Consider the following 16,493-nt stretch of genomic DNA (forward strand, 5'->3'; position numbering starts at 1 on the left):
GGATACAAAGGTAATTTGAGACATACAAGTAGTCAGGTCTTCTAAACAAAAACAGACCAAAAACAAGAATACATTTCAATTCAACCAATGAACAATTCAAATTTAAAACAATGTCAGATGAACCCTACCAGAATGCTAAAACACATATCAATTATGCTGCATATTAATCATGATTCCTAACTGGTATGATTTTGATCTATAAAAAATTCATACATCCTTCTTGTGGCGGGTAATAATAATTCATATGTCAATCTATACACCAAATATACATTGTCAATAGTTTCTGATTGATTGTTATTTAATTACACATTAAGCATTGTTGGCTATTTCATAGCTGTCATTTTTTATTGGTGGAGGAAGCGGGAGTGCCAGGTGAGAACCAGCACTGTCAGTAGGAAAACTGACAATCCTAGTCAATTAAGATTAGAGTCTAATGCACTTGCCACATGCAGGATAAGAACTCAAAATCTCAAGTGTTGACAGGCCAGTGATCCAGTAGTTGGATTATTTAAAGTTCTTGATCCCCAAGGCCCCTCTATAGTATCTGAGAAAGCACTTAATCACCAAAACTTTATGTTAACAAGTGAATCATGAAATTTAGGTCAAGTTTAGAGGATTCTTGTCAGATAGATATGTACACCTAACAACCATTCTAGACAACAAATAAACTTGAGATTCAGCTTAAAGAATAAGGTTAATATAAGGTTTAACCTGGTATAATGGACATGTTCACCTAATAAAAACTTAATTCCATATACAATTTTGTATTACTCGTATGATTTAAACAAGAGTGCACACACTGAAATATCTTGCCTGTTTAACTCATCATTGATTTCATGTCCAAAGCCTGTAACATAAAGGTTTTACTACAAGTATCACAACTTGTCTGTAATATAAAGGTTTTACTGCAAGTATCAACTTGTCTGTAATATAAAGGTTTAACTACAAGTATCACAACTTGTCTGTAATATAAAGGTTTAACTACAAGCATCACAACTTGTCTGTAATATAAAGGTTTTACTACATGTATCACAACTTGTCTGTAATATAAAGGTTTTACTACAAGTATCACAACTTTTTTACAGATCAATGTTCTATGAAACTGAGGTTCAGTCTGATGCTAGACAAACATGTAAACCTTACAATTATTCCATACACCAAATGTAGTGGTCTAACTGCTAATAGTACCCGAGAAATAGATCAACCCACAAAATCTTAACACCGACCAATGAACCACGAAAATGATGTCGAGGTCAGATGGAACCTGCCAGTTGGACACGTACATTCATTGAACTAGTATATATTTGTTTAGGGGCCAGCTGAAGGACACCTCCGGGTGCGAGAATTTCTCGTTGCATTGAAGACCTGTTGGTGACCTTCTGCTGTTGTCTGCTCTATGGTCGGGTTGTTGTCTCTTTGGCACATTCTCCATTTCCATTCTCAATTTTATTCCCTACACTAAATATAGTTGACATATGGCATATAATATCTGAGATACTGAATTGACCATATAAACTAAACCTTGACCACTGATCCATAAAATAATAAGCATGAGGTTAATAGGTGAATCCTGTATGAGACATTTTGAGTTGCAAGAAACCCATATACCAAAAATACTTATTGTACTGCTCCACAAAAAAACAATCTTTTCCAAGCAATCTCTGAACCATGAAAATGAGGTCAGACAGAAATTTTGTAAGATAGATATTTGCATACAAAGTATGAAGCATCCAGGTATTTTACCTTCTGAAATATAAAGCTTTATACAAATAGTTTACGCAGTCGCTGCTGGGTTGTAATCGCAGTCTTGCAGTCTGGGACGAAAGGCAAGACAATAAAGACCTTGATATTTGACCCTCAATCCTTGTTTATCATTCAAGCATACAAAACAAGATGACCACATGATTGTTCATAAAATACAGATGGGATGAAAAGAACTTGAACTAATAATTATGTTTGAAGTACTATATTCAAATAGAAATAAAGACAACTCCACTCAATATATTTTTATTGGTACTCCAAAATCTATGAACCTAACACATACTGATAATAAGGAAAGGACCGTTTTTACTTATAATGGATACAGATGACAGTTTGTTTTAGTCATTCAAATTTTTCAATAATAAGAACTACCCAATCCAAAAACTTGTGTTATCTTTTAAGGATGTCTCGTTATAAAAATTTCAGTTGTTAAAACATTTATTAAAGGCAAAATCTTGAGATAAATATTTGACCTTTTAACTATTAAGTTGGAAATGTTCATTAAATGTCCAATCTTAAACTACATTGTGTCCCCTTAACAGGCCACATATGATCATTTAACATTCAATATTTCTAAAAAAAAATTTACTGTCAGTTTTATAGTAGATAAGAATTTTGCATTCCCAGCATGATCAATTTAACATTAAAAAGGTAAAAATACCCTCTTATACATATGTTTAATCAAAGAGCAGATTGCTCTGAGGGATACGATTGCCATTGTTTTCATTGATACATATATTAGTATTATTTTTCAAAAATAATTCAACTGCACGTGTAAAATGCTTGTAAAATGTAATTTACGTAATCTGAATAGTTATTCAACTTTAAAAATAGCCAATTCTCGATACAAGTTTATGAACAATGTACTTATTGAGTTTAATTTTTGTACTATCAATTCCAAGTTTACTTTCCACAGCAGTCACTGAGAGTGAGAGAAGGTATTTCACTTCGTACCTTATCACCTATTTTCCTACGTGAATTTTAGGTGGAACCCCATTCCTAACTCTTTAAATGTTTAATTTTCTCTGGGTCAGTGGGCATGACTCCTTTCTGTGCACATTCCTCTATTTAAATTGCGATTGGTTTTAATATATTACGACGTCTATCGACAGAACGAGTTAATTTTTCTAGACGTATCGTCGTTTGACGGTTACTAACGGAAGGGAGACAACTCGAAGTGATAATATGGAAAACTCCATTTTGGCTGAAGGGGTGTTCTAGTTACACCTTTACATTGTGGACTACATTTATTTTAATTTAAATGATGCATATGATTTGAAATTATGCAACAACAATAACCGTCAATAGCAGACAGGCATAGAAAGGATCTCGCGAGTTTCAAATTAGTCAATGGAGTGGGGAATCCAGAGCAACCATTCAATCGAATACCCCTTGAAGTCAAGAAAACTATATGCATGCGCATAATTACCTAAACAAACCCTAGACTTGTGATTTGCGACCTCCATTTCTTTATGGAAGTACAATATCAAATATCAGTTTCATGACGGTGACATATAAGAAAACTTCACTTCACTTCTTATATGACAGAAATAGATTTACTGATAGGAATTCAGAGAAATCTTGCATGTTATCAAAACTGGGGAATTCCCTCTGACGTGTTTCTAAATTTATAAAAACACTAAATATAAATACTGCTTAATTCTGATTTTCCGTGTTGTTAAAAACACCCATACAAGTCAAGGGAAATATCGAAACATGAAGATTATGAGAAGAACATTATAGGACAGTTGTTTAAATTCAATCCTTTTGTTTTTATACAATTTAAAGCAAGACAATCTCAAGAATCTGAGATGTTCCTTGGTGTTTAGAATAAAACTTGAAGTGAGGGCATGGCCCTGAGTCAATGGTATAAGTCTAGAGATTGCTTAAAAGCAATCGTATCCCAAAAAATCTATGAAGAGAACTGAATGAAAAGATAGCTGCTGGGGTTCTTTTCACAAAAAATCTTACTAAATTTATGGGAATTAAAAAAAAAATACTGAAATAATCATATGATTTTTTTTTAGAACAGAGTCGCTGGAACTTAGTTTTATGCTGTTTTTAACAAGATCAATTTACTCAATAAGTATTTTTTTCAACTGAGAACATTGAAACAGTCCTAAATCCTTCGTCTTTCATAGATGCCATTTATAAAATGAAAATTGAATAATATGAGTTAGTATTGTGTTATAATAATGAAAGCATCAAAAATCAACTAATGTGTACATCAACAATACAACTAAATGAATAACAAAAAGTGGGAAAATTAGACAAATGTTCAAAAAAATGTAGTTCATTGCAACTGATAAATTTAGTAGAACATAAAAAGAAATAGGAAATGTGGTAGTGCATTTTCAAGATATTTTGGTGTTTAACAGGAACGGCTGTTATCATTAATTAACATATGGAATCTGATTATGCTTGCAAAGCCTTTATGATGGGGTGTTGAGAAAAATTAGGCAGTTAAATTAAAGTAATCTAATTTCTTAAATTGGTTTAAGGAATGATAAAAATATTCAAGTTTTCTATATAAAAAAAATAGAAAGAGCATTTTTTTCCATTGCATATAAACCTGGTATGTCTTTTATCAAGTACAATTCAGATTTCCTTTTTCTGAAAGTTAAGAGTTTAAATTTGGTCTTTCCATTAATACAACTGAAATTTGACTTTTTCTATTAACTGTTTTACATTAATTTTGTTTATGTACATTTCATAAACAGTTGGCTGATGATAATAAAATGGGGTTTTCTTCTTCTGGTTTGAAAGTGCCAACAAAACTCTGAACACTCTTTTTGAAGGTCTGACTCTTTCACTCAATGGAAGTTTGTGCCAATGGATTTCAAATTTTGAGGAAGGGGTCAAACAATATCGCAACAGGAAATGATCAAATCAATACTGTAAGATTGTCAGAAAAATATTCTTTATGTTCTTTTTCTTTTTGCATATCTTTGATTTGCATATGGTTTAAGATGTACAAAAGATTTTGAGTGATATAATGTCAGATTTCTGCCAAAATATTTCACAAATAAGCAATTTGTACTTCCCATGTAAATGCAGATGTTCTATGACTTATCATTTGGCCGTCATTATCATGACATTCATGCATTGAATATTCTACATCCAGAATGGCTTTTGAATAAAGAATCTAGGCTCTTCAATAGTCATACAGGCAAACAATAATTTCCCTGTTAAATATTGGAATTATCGGTCAAATACAATAAAATGGATGAACAGTATTTGCATATTATGCAATAAAACAATAGATAAATTCACTCTATGACTTCAAAACATCTACAGACATGAAAAGTTTGATGCAGCAATTATTTCTGTATTATTACATAGGAAGAAATGAAATATATGATTTTACACAAAAATAAAAACAGATAAAAATGCTGTAATTTCACTCCTCTCATACAGCAATATGGGTTTGTCAAGACATTGCATCAAAACAGAGTAAAAACTTTCATACTGTCTACTCTATGTTCTTTTTTACATGGCAAATATTTTAAACTTTTTTTTCATATTTCATATATAGGTCTCGTTTTTTTAATGAATTTCAAACAATCCTTCATCAATAGGTAGATGTAGAATTTAATACTAATTTATAAGGTCAAACAATTCGACAGAAAATTGAAACTTGTTATATTAGTGTGTACACTACATGACTCATAAATTTATGTTCAGATCACATCACACTTAGTCTGTTAATCACTGTAACTGAAATCAAATCACAAAATTACAATTTCAAATGATCTAATGACTGATATTTAATAAAAATATGCAACTCAATTAAAATAAGACTGAAATTTCCTATAGAAATGATTATCTTGTAACTATGAAGGGTGTTTACAGTTGAACAAAAAAAGAAACTATTGCAGAGTCAAGGAAAAAAGTAATTGGTTAAAACACACATGTCCCATTAATTACATAATAACATCATGATAATTGGTTAAATTTATGTCACATACAAAACAAACCATATCCCATAATAAAGGAAAATTTCAACATGATTTGACTGATTACCAAAATTATTTTAAACTCCTCAGTTTAAGTGGAACACACAAAAACTTTGTCTATTTATATATAGTTAATGAAAAAGAAGAACAACAAAATTTTGTATAAATAAAATTTCTATGTTAGCTCAGCTAAACTTGTAATGAGTACAAATCTGTTTAAATAATTAACAATTGTATAAAATTCAATTCTTAAGAAGAAAAAAAACAAAAACAGGTTACTATGTAACTATCCTTATAATTTAAACAGTAAGGGGTTGTCTCAAAAGTCAACAAGAAATTTCTTTACAACATATTGCTGATTACTGTCACCTATTTTTTCCATTTATATGGTTTCACATACACATGACAGGTTTTTAATTTCTTCCACTTTTATGGTTAAATCTTGCTAACAACAACCAAATCTTCTGAAACTTCTGTGTTTCGAAAAGTTTCTAAAGTTTCTTTTATTGATTAAATTTGTTAAGAAATAAGATGAAAAATTTTGAGACAATCCCTATAATTTTCATGGTATAGTCAAACTTAACCATCATCACAGAAGTCATATAAACAACACTAATCTACAACAAATAAACAACTTAATCAAGTTAAAATTCAGGATTGTTTCCCTTTAACATTATAAAGTACCCAAGGAAAGATAACCCTTATAATAGGAGTATAAACTACTGTTTTCAAGAACCCATCAAATATTAAATGGTATCTGAAATGATTATTTTATAATACATATGGTATTGTTTCATATCATGAAGTAACTAAATCAATGAAAAATTTTTTAAGAGTAGACAAACTTTAATGGAAATGAATGATTTTGTGGTCTGGAAAACTTTTAATATGAATGAACGTGTGGATCATTTCAATACCATATCAAAGACCTTATAAAATCCTCATTCAGAATTATCAAAAACAATTGTTATCTTTTCTTTTCGTCCATTAATTCCGACTTAGAAGACATGATATTTAAGACAAAAATCAACACTAGTGCATAATTTGTAAACACATCCAAACTTTGACCTGGAATTCTATAGTAGTACAACTCTTATTTCTGTTGAACAATCAACAATGAAACAATTCTTTCCATTAAAACAACATTCAAAAACATTTCTATAAACATCTATTACACCTATTTCTCCTTGAATGACCTTGTCCATCAGTCTACGAATCAAGCTTAGCTAATTCACTTGTATAAATAGCTACACTCTCTGAATCGTAGAGACAAAAATAGACTTGTTTTATGGAGCTGCCCATGACTGAAACGAAGTAGTTGTTGATTGCTCTTAATATGATCTGTGCTGCCGTCTGCTTGGGAAATCCAGCACTAAAAATAGATTAAGATAAAAATAGACATTCATTTACTGAGGTTTGACATGAAGCTTATCAAATGCATCAACAGGACTACAAAAGCAAATTTTGAATCATTTCAAATACTTACAAAAGATTACATTTTAGAAAACCAACTTTAATGTCACTTTACTTCACATGATATTTTATATTGATATAAACATTTATTCCAAAAATCACAGCTCTAAACCTACTAATCAGAAATATATATTTTTTTTTAAATGGAAGACATGAAAGTTCAAAATAATTATCCCTGTTGAAAATATAAGAACTATAAGAGCTACTGAAACCAACAAAAATGGATATTTTGTAGTTTCTTTCTATTGCTCTTACCGTCCACTGCCGACAGAAGGGAAAGCGATACTTTTCAAATTCTTTTCATCAGCTAATTTAAAAGCATTATGAATTGTCTTTTCTAACAGTTGTTGGGCATTGTCAGATTTCCATGTCGGTCCATGACTATGTATTACAAACTTGGCTGGGAAGTTGTGACCAGGGCATATAGCAGCTAACAAATAGAAAAGTAGTATTACATCCCTGGCAAAAGCACTATGCAATATTGTATTCTCTAATTAGCAATACATTTATTCATAAGCAGATATTTGTTCAATAACAAAAAATTCATCATTTACTTTTTGACCAAAAGAAATTAGTTTTTAGTTATTATCTTAAAACAGTTAAAACAAAATTTAATGTTAAAATAATACAAATCATGTAAAATTTACATGGCTTTATTTATAGATTCAGTTACTGATTCCTTTAACTCATTTCACAACATATGTACACCAATAATAATGGACAAATATCTTCTGCTGAAGATAAAATGATACTACTAATTAGAGAATATATATAAACCATATAACAGATATCTGTCAATCTTTTAATGATTTGAAATAAAACAAAAGGCTACACCAATTGTAGCAAGATATGGCTGCAGCATTTCGACAAGTGGAAAATTAAGAATCTCATGTTTTAAGCAGATATATATGGCAATGAAGACAACAGCTTGTAACAGCACCATACCATTGATAATAATGTAAAATGATTTAAAAGATTGACAGATATGCATGCAAAAATAATAACCAACAATCCCATGCCATAATGAATTATATGTTGCTTAAAATTTATATTCTGCAAGCTCATATTTATGGTAAATGTTATCACATACCAAAGCTTCTTTATATTAGTGCAAATGTGTCACACACAAGTATATTTTCTCACTTGAAGTCAACACAATCATTATGATATAGGAAACTGGTTGTCATAGAAACATAAAATAAACGACTTACTTTCCACTACTAATAGATGGAATTGCGATAGACTTGATATTTTTTTCATCTGCCAATGCTAAAACATTCTTGGTAGCCTTCTCTAACAATTGTTGTGAATTATTAGCACCCCATGTTGGACTATTTACATGTATGACAAATTTTGCTGGGAAATTATGTCCAGAACAAATGGCAGCTGAAATGATTTAACTAGATGAGTCACTACCCTACTATAAATAGTTTTTTTTTATAAAGCAAATGTTACATATGTTCAACTTAATTTTGCAACTTCAGTAGTATATGAAGTTTAACATTATCTATTCCAAATTTATTGTTTAGAAAAATGGATACAATTGAGATGCACAAGACAAAAAAATTACAGAAATGTAATTATAATGTACAAATAATAATATATCAATGGAAAAGAAACTTTATTGTTGTTTTTTACACATTGATAGTTCTGAAAGGCTTCAAAAGAGGATTTTTATATCTTATTGTTCTTTCATGCATGAATTTGCTGGATCCTTCTAGTTCAAATGTGGATTAAAATCATCTTCTAAATAATAACTCTGAATAAATATTCACTCAGTTTGAAACAGGATAGAAAGGCTTGGTACAGCTTGGCATCTTAAGCCTTGTACAAATGAAATTTATATTTTGTAACAATAAATACTTATTCTATGTGCCTTATTTCCTTATGCTATATATGCTAAATCTTTTATCAACAATAAGGTACTGATTCGCAACAAATAAGCCATCGAAAGATATTAATCTTTTTAAAATACAATTTCAACTCTCAGGGCCTATTGAACGGTAAGTGTATACCAGCCCTGATGTTTAATTATCTATAATGACCTACCACCAGCTGTATCCAATGCACCATGAGATTTGTACAACTCATCAACTTCTTTTCTGAAATCTTTTCCTCCTGCCTTCTCTATTGCTGATCCTACTTCTCCACCCATATAAAATGAAGAACTGGTAGGATGTACAATGACATCAGCTGCTATTTTAACTAAATCACCTTGGATCACTGTCATCTGTAAATAAATGGCTTCTTTGTAAGGTAAGTACATCATATATCAAATTTACTTTACCATAACATAATACATAAAACTATAGAATTCCAGATATACTCTTAAAAAGATTTAACATTATTGATTATTATGTTTTATCATGACTGAACTACAACACTATCAAAATTTGTTTACAATTTCCAAAACACTTGAAAACAATCTTATTTTTTGACAATGCACAAAACAGAAAACAATTTTGCATCTCCTAATGAGATTGTTACAACTAATAAGGATCAAATGTTTTTTAGCATGCAGTAGATGCTGCATAACTTTACTTTGTTGAATTTGTTAATAAATATTTGATGTGGTATGATTGCCAATGAGATATCTCTCCACAATATACAAAAGGACACAGAAAAAGAACAGAGCTTGGTTAACAGATAATGTCTGCTGTTGTTTTTTGAAATAGAAGTTAGGTCCAAAATTTTTGTATTGTTAGTGCATTTTTTTTTATTGCAAAGCACTACAATTAGCCTGATAAATTTTGGTTGCAAGCAAGCAGACTCGATCATTAAATACATGAAAATCATTATATAATGGATAAAATATAATTCTATTTGGATGAAAAAGAAAAGGGCTTTGAAAAATAATCACTTCAAAAACAAATAAAAAAAACGTACCTGGCAACAAAATGATATGCTTGTCAACAAAGAAAAAATGTACTAACAGAGCTAAACTAGGAAACTGCTTTTGTCGGGTTGTCTCTGACACACTCCTCATTTCCATTCTCATTTATTTTTTTAAATAGTCAATAAATATTTTACAACAAAATAAATACCTTTTGTCCCAAGAAGAGTTTTTTCTCTGATAGAATAGTAAATCCGCCTGCTGATGTTGCTGCTACTGCTTCAGCTGATGGTGCAAAGCCCTGTAGTGTAAAAAAATCATTGTGAAGAATTGCATAATGATATAAAGGCAGCTCTGACAGCATTTCCTTCCATTTCAAAAACAAATTTGTCCAATGAGCCTGATTATTGTGACCAATATTGAATCATTTTGAAAAGATCAATAAACATGATAGCATATATATCATATAGCATGATATATATCAGTGGTTTCTATTACCAAAAAAAAGTTCTTATTTAATTTGCCTCTTTTTAACCAAGTACAGGTATCTAAGATTTTAGTCATTATGTTTAGGAAGTTTTTTGCATTTCTGCTGTTGTCTTAATGATGTATGCTATCTTTTCTATTGCTTGCATTATGCTTGTTTGTTCTATTTTTACATTTGCTGTTTGGGAGCTTTCGTTGCTTTCCCCGCTTTGCCTTTTGATGATGGTTGTTTTAATAATGCCAATGTTTGTTAACTTTTCATTTGCTTGCATTATATTTTTTTTCTATTTTTACCTTTGCTGTTTGGGAGCTTTCATAGCCTTGCCAGGTTTGTCTTTAGATGATGGTTGTTTTAATGATGTATGTTATCTTTTCTATTGCTTGCATTATGTTTGTTCATTCTATTTTTACCTTTGCTGGTTTGGGAGCTTTCGTAGCCTTGCCAGGTTTGTCTTTAGATGATGGTTGTTTTAATTATGTATGCTATCTTTTCTATTGCTTGCATTATGTTTGTTCATTCTATTTTTACCTTTGCTGGTTTGGGAGCTTTCGTAGCCTTGCCAGGTTTGTCTTTAGATGATGGTTGTTGTTAATGATGTATGCTATCTTTTCTATTGCTTGCATTATGTTTGTTCATTCTATTTTTACCTTTGCTGGTTTGGGAGCTTTCGTAGCCTTGCCAGGTTTGTCTTTAGATGATGGTTGTTTTTAATGATGTATGCTATCTTTTCTTTTGCTTGCATTATATTTGTTCATTCTATTTTTACCTTTGCTGGTTTGGGAGCTTTTGTTGCTTTCCCTGCTTTGCCTTTAGCAGCAGGAGGTGATGGTGGAGTAGCCGAGGCTTTAGCTTTAGCTTTAGTTTTTGTTGGGGTTGCTGCCACAGGTTTAGGGAGAACATTCTGGAACTTTGGTCCTTTTCTTCTTGTCAACAGTTCAGGATGAATATGTGGTAGTACACCTCCACTTGAAATTGTTACATTCTTTAATAACTACAACATATATATATCGCTCAATATATTTATATTTCCATAAACATAAAACTCAACATTTAAGTTTATATTTCCTGTATTTAATACCAAGTGTTTTGTTTTCATGTGGATTTAAGGTGGAATAATATTTTGAAGAAGTATGTGCAACATAAACATGGTAAAATAAAAACACTTCTGTAAAATATTGCATTTTATATGATTACTGATTTTGTTGGTTTTTATGACAATTTAAACTAACTTCATTCTCATTAAAACTTAATTAAGTTGAAAAGGGGAGGGATAGCTTTACATATTCATGGTATGAAAGAACTTACAAAAGTTTAAATCGCCAGGTAACTTTCAAGTGAATTTGTGGTTCACAATAATAAAACTCTGAAATCAAAATTGAGTTAAATCATACAAATACTTATAAATTGGAAAAATTTGAAAAGACAACCATTTTCAGTTGTAAATGTTTTTCACTGCTCTTTACAACAAACACTTTGTACATGTTGTATGCAATTATAATGTAAGACCAAAATGTAGCAGAAATTAAGTTTTTATTCAAAACACAATATGCATTTATGAAGAAGTCAGTAATGTTGTTGGTAAGATAGTCTTTGGGGGAAAAAAAAAAAAAAAAAGGTTTTGCATTCCAAATCAAAAGGCTATGTATACCCTATTAATTGAATGCTAAATAATTTTACATTGTTGACTGTAAACGTTAAATTGTGACATACCCTATTTAATTCTTCATCATTAGCCACTGCTAGAAGAATATGTCGAGGAGTTACACGAGCCCTTTTATTATCTCTAGCTGCATTTCCTGCCAACTCTAATATCTCAGCTGAAAAAGTATGATAAATATGAATATTTATGGCCATAATAGATATAAATCAAATTTCTACAAATTTCATAAATCAACCATATTTGAAAAATAACATTTACATTTTACTAAAGGTTATGTAAGGACTGTCATAATGTTTTGTTTTCTTACCGGCAGTATCCAAAGGATACAAATCAGTTTTAATAGATCTGCAACATTTCTTTTTAATTTCAGCGTCACAGGGTAGAGTTAATAATTATTAATACCACTTAAGTTATAAACTAATAAATTTAACATTTTTTTAAAACAAATGATGTTAATCCCACTTTTGTCAATTACCTTCTTTTTAGTGTAGAAATTAGAAATAACTCTTGCATGGGCAGAGATTACAGTTGGGCAAGAATGTGTCAAAGAGTTACATCATGTACATGGGAAAGTTTGAAAAGTATCATAAGATACATATATGCATACCTGCCAACCTCTGAAACCTTCAAAGAGGGAGATCTCCCCTCAGTTATGACAGCTGAGTGGGAGATTTTTCGCGATTGACATTTACAAGTGAAATATATGACTATATGACCTGTTTATTTATTCATCTACATAATAATAGATTTACTCTTTTTCTTTTAATATGGTTATATTCTAAAAAAGGTGTGATTTTTTTTCTTTCCTCTTTCATCACTTTTTCTTTCTTGACATTTGAATTGCATTAGGACAGCTATCCCTTCACCTAATCAACCATTAATGTCACAACTGATGCTTTTAAGTGTGATCTTTCAAATGCGGCGTTTTGCATTTGCGCCGATCTGCATTTCATTTGCGCCGATTTTTTCTTTCATTTGCGCCGATTTTTTTTTTCATTTGCGCCGATTCTTTTTACAGGTAAATTACAGGTGAATAGATATAAGAAGATGTGGTATGAGTGCAAATGAGAGAACTCTCCATCCAAGTCATGTTATTTTTCATTTATCATTTAAGACCTCTTCCATTAGCCATTTGTACAAATGTAATGAATTGTCAATCATAACATGTATATAACTGTTGTCCCCTACTCACTACTGGGAGATGGAAAAAGACCCACAAGATAAACCTCCAGACTTTTTCTTGACAGTACCCGTAGTTCTTTAACCTCTGTCTTTCGGACATCTGCCACATGTTTATGCTCGATCAGTGTTTTGACAATATAATCCGTGGTGACTCTGGGTTTACACGACTTGTGGTACATTCGTAAGATATGTTCTTATGTTTCAGGACACTAACCTTCCGATATGTATGGCCCTCGATGATTAAAGAATTGACTCTTCGGCTCGTTTCAGTGTGTTATATGTCCATCATGTTACAACGAAGTTCCAGAACAATATGAATCAAAATAAACTTAAACATAAATGAACAACAATTATAACCAGATTTTATCAATGGTATAGTACAGTACATGTACAAGTATTAACTTACCTGTAAATCTAATTAAGAGCAAATATAAAATCGGCGCAAATGAAAAAATGAAATCGGCGCAAATGAAAGAATGAAAAATTTCAAAATCGGCGCAAATGTCATACGCCCTTCAAATGAAATCAAAATTTGTTTGATCATTTCTTATCGATTTCTATTCAAACATTGAATAGAAGTATAATCCTTTAAAATTATTTTTAAAATATAATTATATTTTTTGTCCTAAGGGCTAAGGCATACAAAATCATTTAATTGCCATCCTTTTGTGATTCTTTTTCCAATTTGTACTTAATTTATATTGTTTTATCTATTCACATTATTTTAAAAAGGATAACTTAAAACAGGATTAATCAGGGGAAGTAACCCGAAATTTCCTTGATGTGTTTGAAGCAAAAGTCGTTAATGATCATTAATTAATACTATGTTTGACACCAAGCTGTCAAGTGAAGCCATTAAATTTCACATGGTCTGTGATTTACAGGTAACAACAACCCTCATCAGTTACAAAAACGTAATTTATATTGACTTGTCATCAAGGTTCAAATATCCAAAAGCGGGAGATTCTATACTCCCGTGCGGTAGGGTACCGGCAATCGGGAAATTTTCCAGAACTGCGCCATTTGAGCGGGAGTTTCCCGCTCAAAACGGGAGGGTTGGCAGGTATGTATATGTGATTACCTATAAGTGAGACAAGTTTTCATTTTCTATTAGTCAGGAATTGTATTTTGATTGGTGTTGAGTGTGGCAGGAAAAAACCACTGAACTTCTGCAGGAAAACTAATAATCCTAGTCAATTAAGATTTGGTAAGTGCACACAGGTCTGCCATATGCTGCGGTTTAAACTCACAACAAGTGTGTGATACCTTTATCAAGCTGAATATTACTAAATGTGGAGTTTTTTTTATATTGTGCCAGGTTGCAATTATTTTATCAGAATTAATTCATAATGTATATTCTATGTTGTGTTATCATGTTTGTAGGAAGTATATTATATATATTGTTCTTAATTAAATGTAAGGCAGCATTTGCATTTTATTGCAAGATAGGGCAAAATAAAGCAAAGTCAGTTGAACCTATTACATATTTCCTATAAAAAGAGCTGGAAAAGTTGTCAGTGAATCCTGGTAAGTTCGCCCACAAACATGTATGCCCCCTTTCACTTTCGCACCTTACATGTTTGCATGCAAAGTCCGTTCGTAACCTACACTTTCGCAACCTTTTTATTGGTTTTGTGTTGGACAATTTGGTAATAGAGTTTTGATAAGTGTATTGCTTGTTTTTTTTAATTGTTTCAGTATAAACTGAGAATGTTACGTTTTTTTATGTTGAATAAATCTCAATCATGTTTTGGTTTGTGTATTGCTATGTTTTTTTTTTCATTGTTTCAAAATAAAGTAATTTTGACGGGGTTTGTTTTGTGCTGAAAAGGGAAATTCAATCATGTTTTGGTTAGCATGGTTATAGTGTATTGCTATACTTTTTTTTCATTGTTTCAAAATAAAGAGATTTTGACAACATTTTATTTTTGTGTTAAACAAATCCTAATGATATTTTAATTAATTAGTGGATTGATATACATTTTTTTTTTTCATTGTTTCAAAATAAAGCAAGGGGCCAAGCTGTTTATGTTTTTCATTTAAAATCTTCAATGTTTTACTCATACCAAGCTAAATATATGCATTACACCAAAGCAAGTTAACACAACGATCATGATATTTTAATAATTTAACTAAAATTTGATTAAAAATAGGGTGCAAATGTGTAGGTGCTAACAGATCTCATTATCGAATATTCGAGGTGCAAACATCTAGGGTGCGAGTGTATTCTGAACATATGGACCTGATACAGTTGTCTGTAGCCTGTGAGGCCAAAATGAACTGTCCCATGAATAAGTATAACCATACTGACTTCACCACTTATGAGACCAAATTGGACCACAACCCTATTAATGAGGCCAAGATTTGTTTATTTACCGCTATAATAGTCAGAAAATATTAAAGATAGTAAACCATGCTAAGTAAATTCTTAGATGCATAGTTATAAAATATTACCAAATTAATTCTAATGCTCATTTATTTTGATTATACATTTATATTACATATTATAGGTGTTTGTAGTCATGAGGCTGTTAGGGGACATTTTTTCAATTGAAGAATTAAAATTAATGCGTTGTCATGTAATATAAATGGTAAGCAGTACCAGTTAGATACTCTATGACTGCTGCCAAATAGACTGGAGCTCCAGAACCGATACGGAAATGATGTGTCACTCCCTTCAGGTACCGGCGCATCCTTGCAACTGGAAACAAAACACCTGCTTTCGCAGATTGCGATGTTATCTTTTTCTTCTTTGCACCGCGTGCGGACATATTTATGCTTTATGATTGACCTACAAATGCTGACATGTACAAAAATATTGTGTTGACACCGTGAACTTATTTGCAAGATCAGGCGAAGCTTCGCATCGACTTGCTTATTGGTCCTAATCCAACTTCCGGGTGGATTCTAAATTGGGACGAAAGCTCCGAACAGCAAAGACTAAAACGCGGGTGATTTAAATTTATCTTAATACCAGGATTAAAATTGTGCACACCTGACGCGCATTTCATATAAACAGTCAGGATTCTACTTCGTCAGAATTATCTCCCCATTACGCCAGTTCATTTCACAAATCGTAGAAATGGAAGCCATTGTAGGGATGACGCGCTACCAATTTTGCTCAAGGAAATCGATAAATTT

At 31.2% G+C, this 16,493-nt stretch overlaps 1 protein-coding gene across 2 annotated transcripts; it reads right to left on the bottom strand.

The window, feature by feature from the left end:
- Positions 1–1,991: 1,991 nt before the first annotated feature.
- On the bottom strand, positions 1,992–16,250 carry LOC143046164 (core histone macro-H2A.1-like). Of its 2 annotated transcripts, none has more exons than XM_076219192.1 (7): positions 15,955–16,250; positions 12,221–12,327; positions 11,277–11,501; positions 10,235–10,324; positions 9,240–9,420; positions 7,446–7,620; positions 1,992–7,089 (listed from the first exon to the last, which is right to left on the bottom strand). In XM_076219192.1, exons 1-7 carry the CDS (start codon positions 16,121–16,123, stop codon positions 6,927–6,929), a joined length of 1,110 nt encoding a protein of 369 aa, XP_076075307.1. In that variant the 5' UTR covers positions 16,124–16,250; the 3' UTR covers positions 1,992–6,926. The 2 variants fall into 2 exon arrangements, with proteins under 2 accessions (XP_076075307.1, XP_076075306.1); XM_076219191.1 differs by lacking the exon at positions 7,446–7,620 and adding an exon at positions 8,402–8,576.
- Positions 16,251–16,493: the final 243 nt, after the last annotated feature.

This window comes from Mytilus galloprovincialis, chromosome 9 (assembly GCF_965363235.1).
Source record: "Mytilus galloprovincialis chromosome 9, xbMytGall1.hap1.1, whole genome shotgun sequence".
In the NCBI taxonomy this organism is placed as follows: domain Eukaryota; kingdom Metazoa; phylum Mollusca; class Bivalvia; order Mytilida; family Mytilidae; genus Mytilus; species Mytilus galloprovincialis.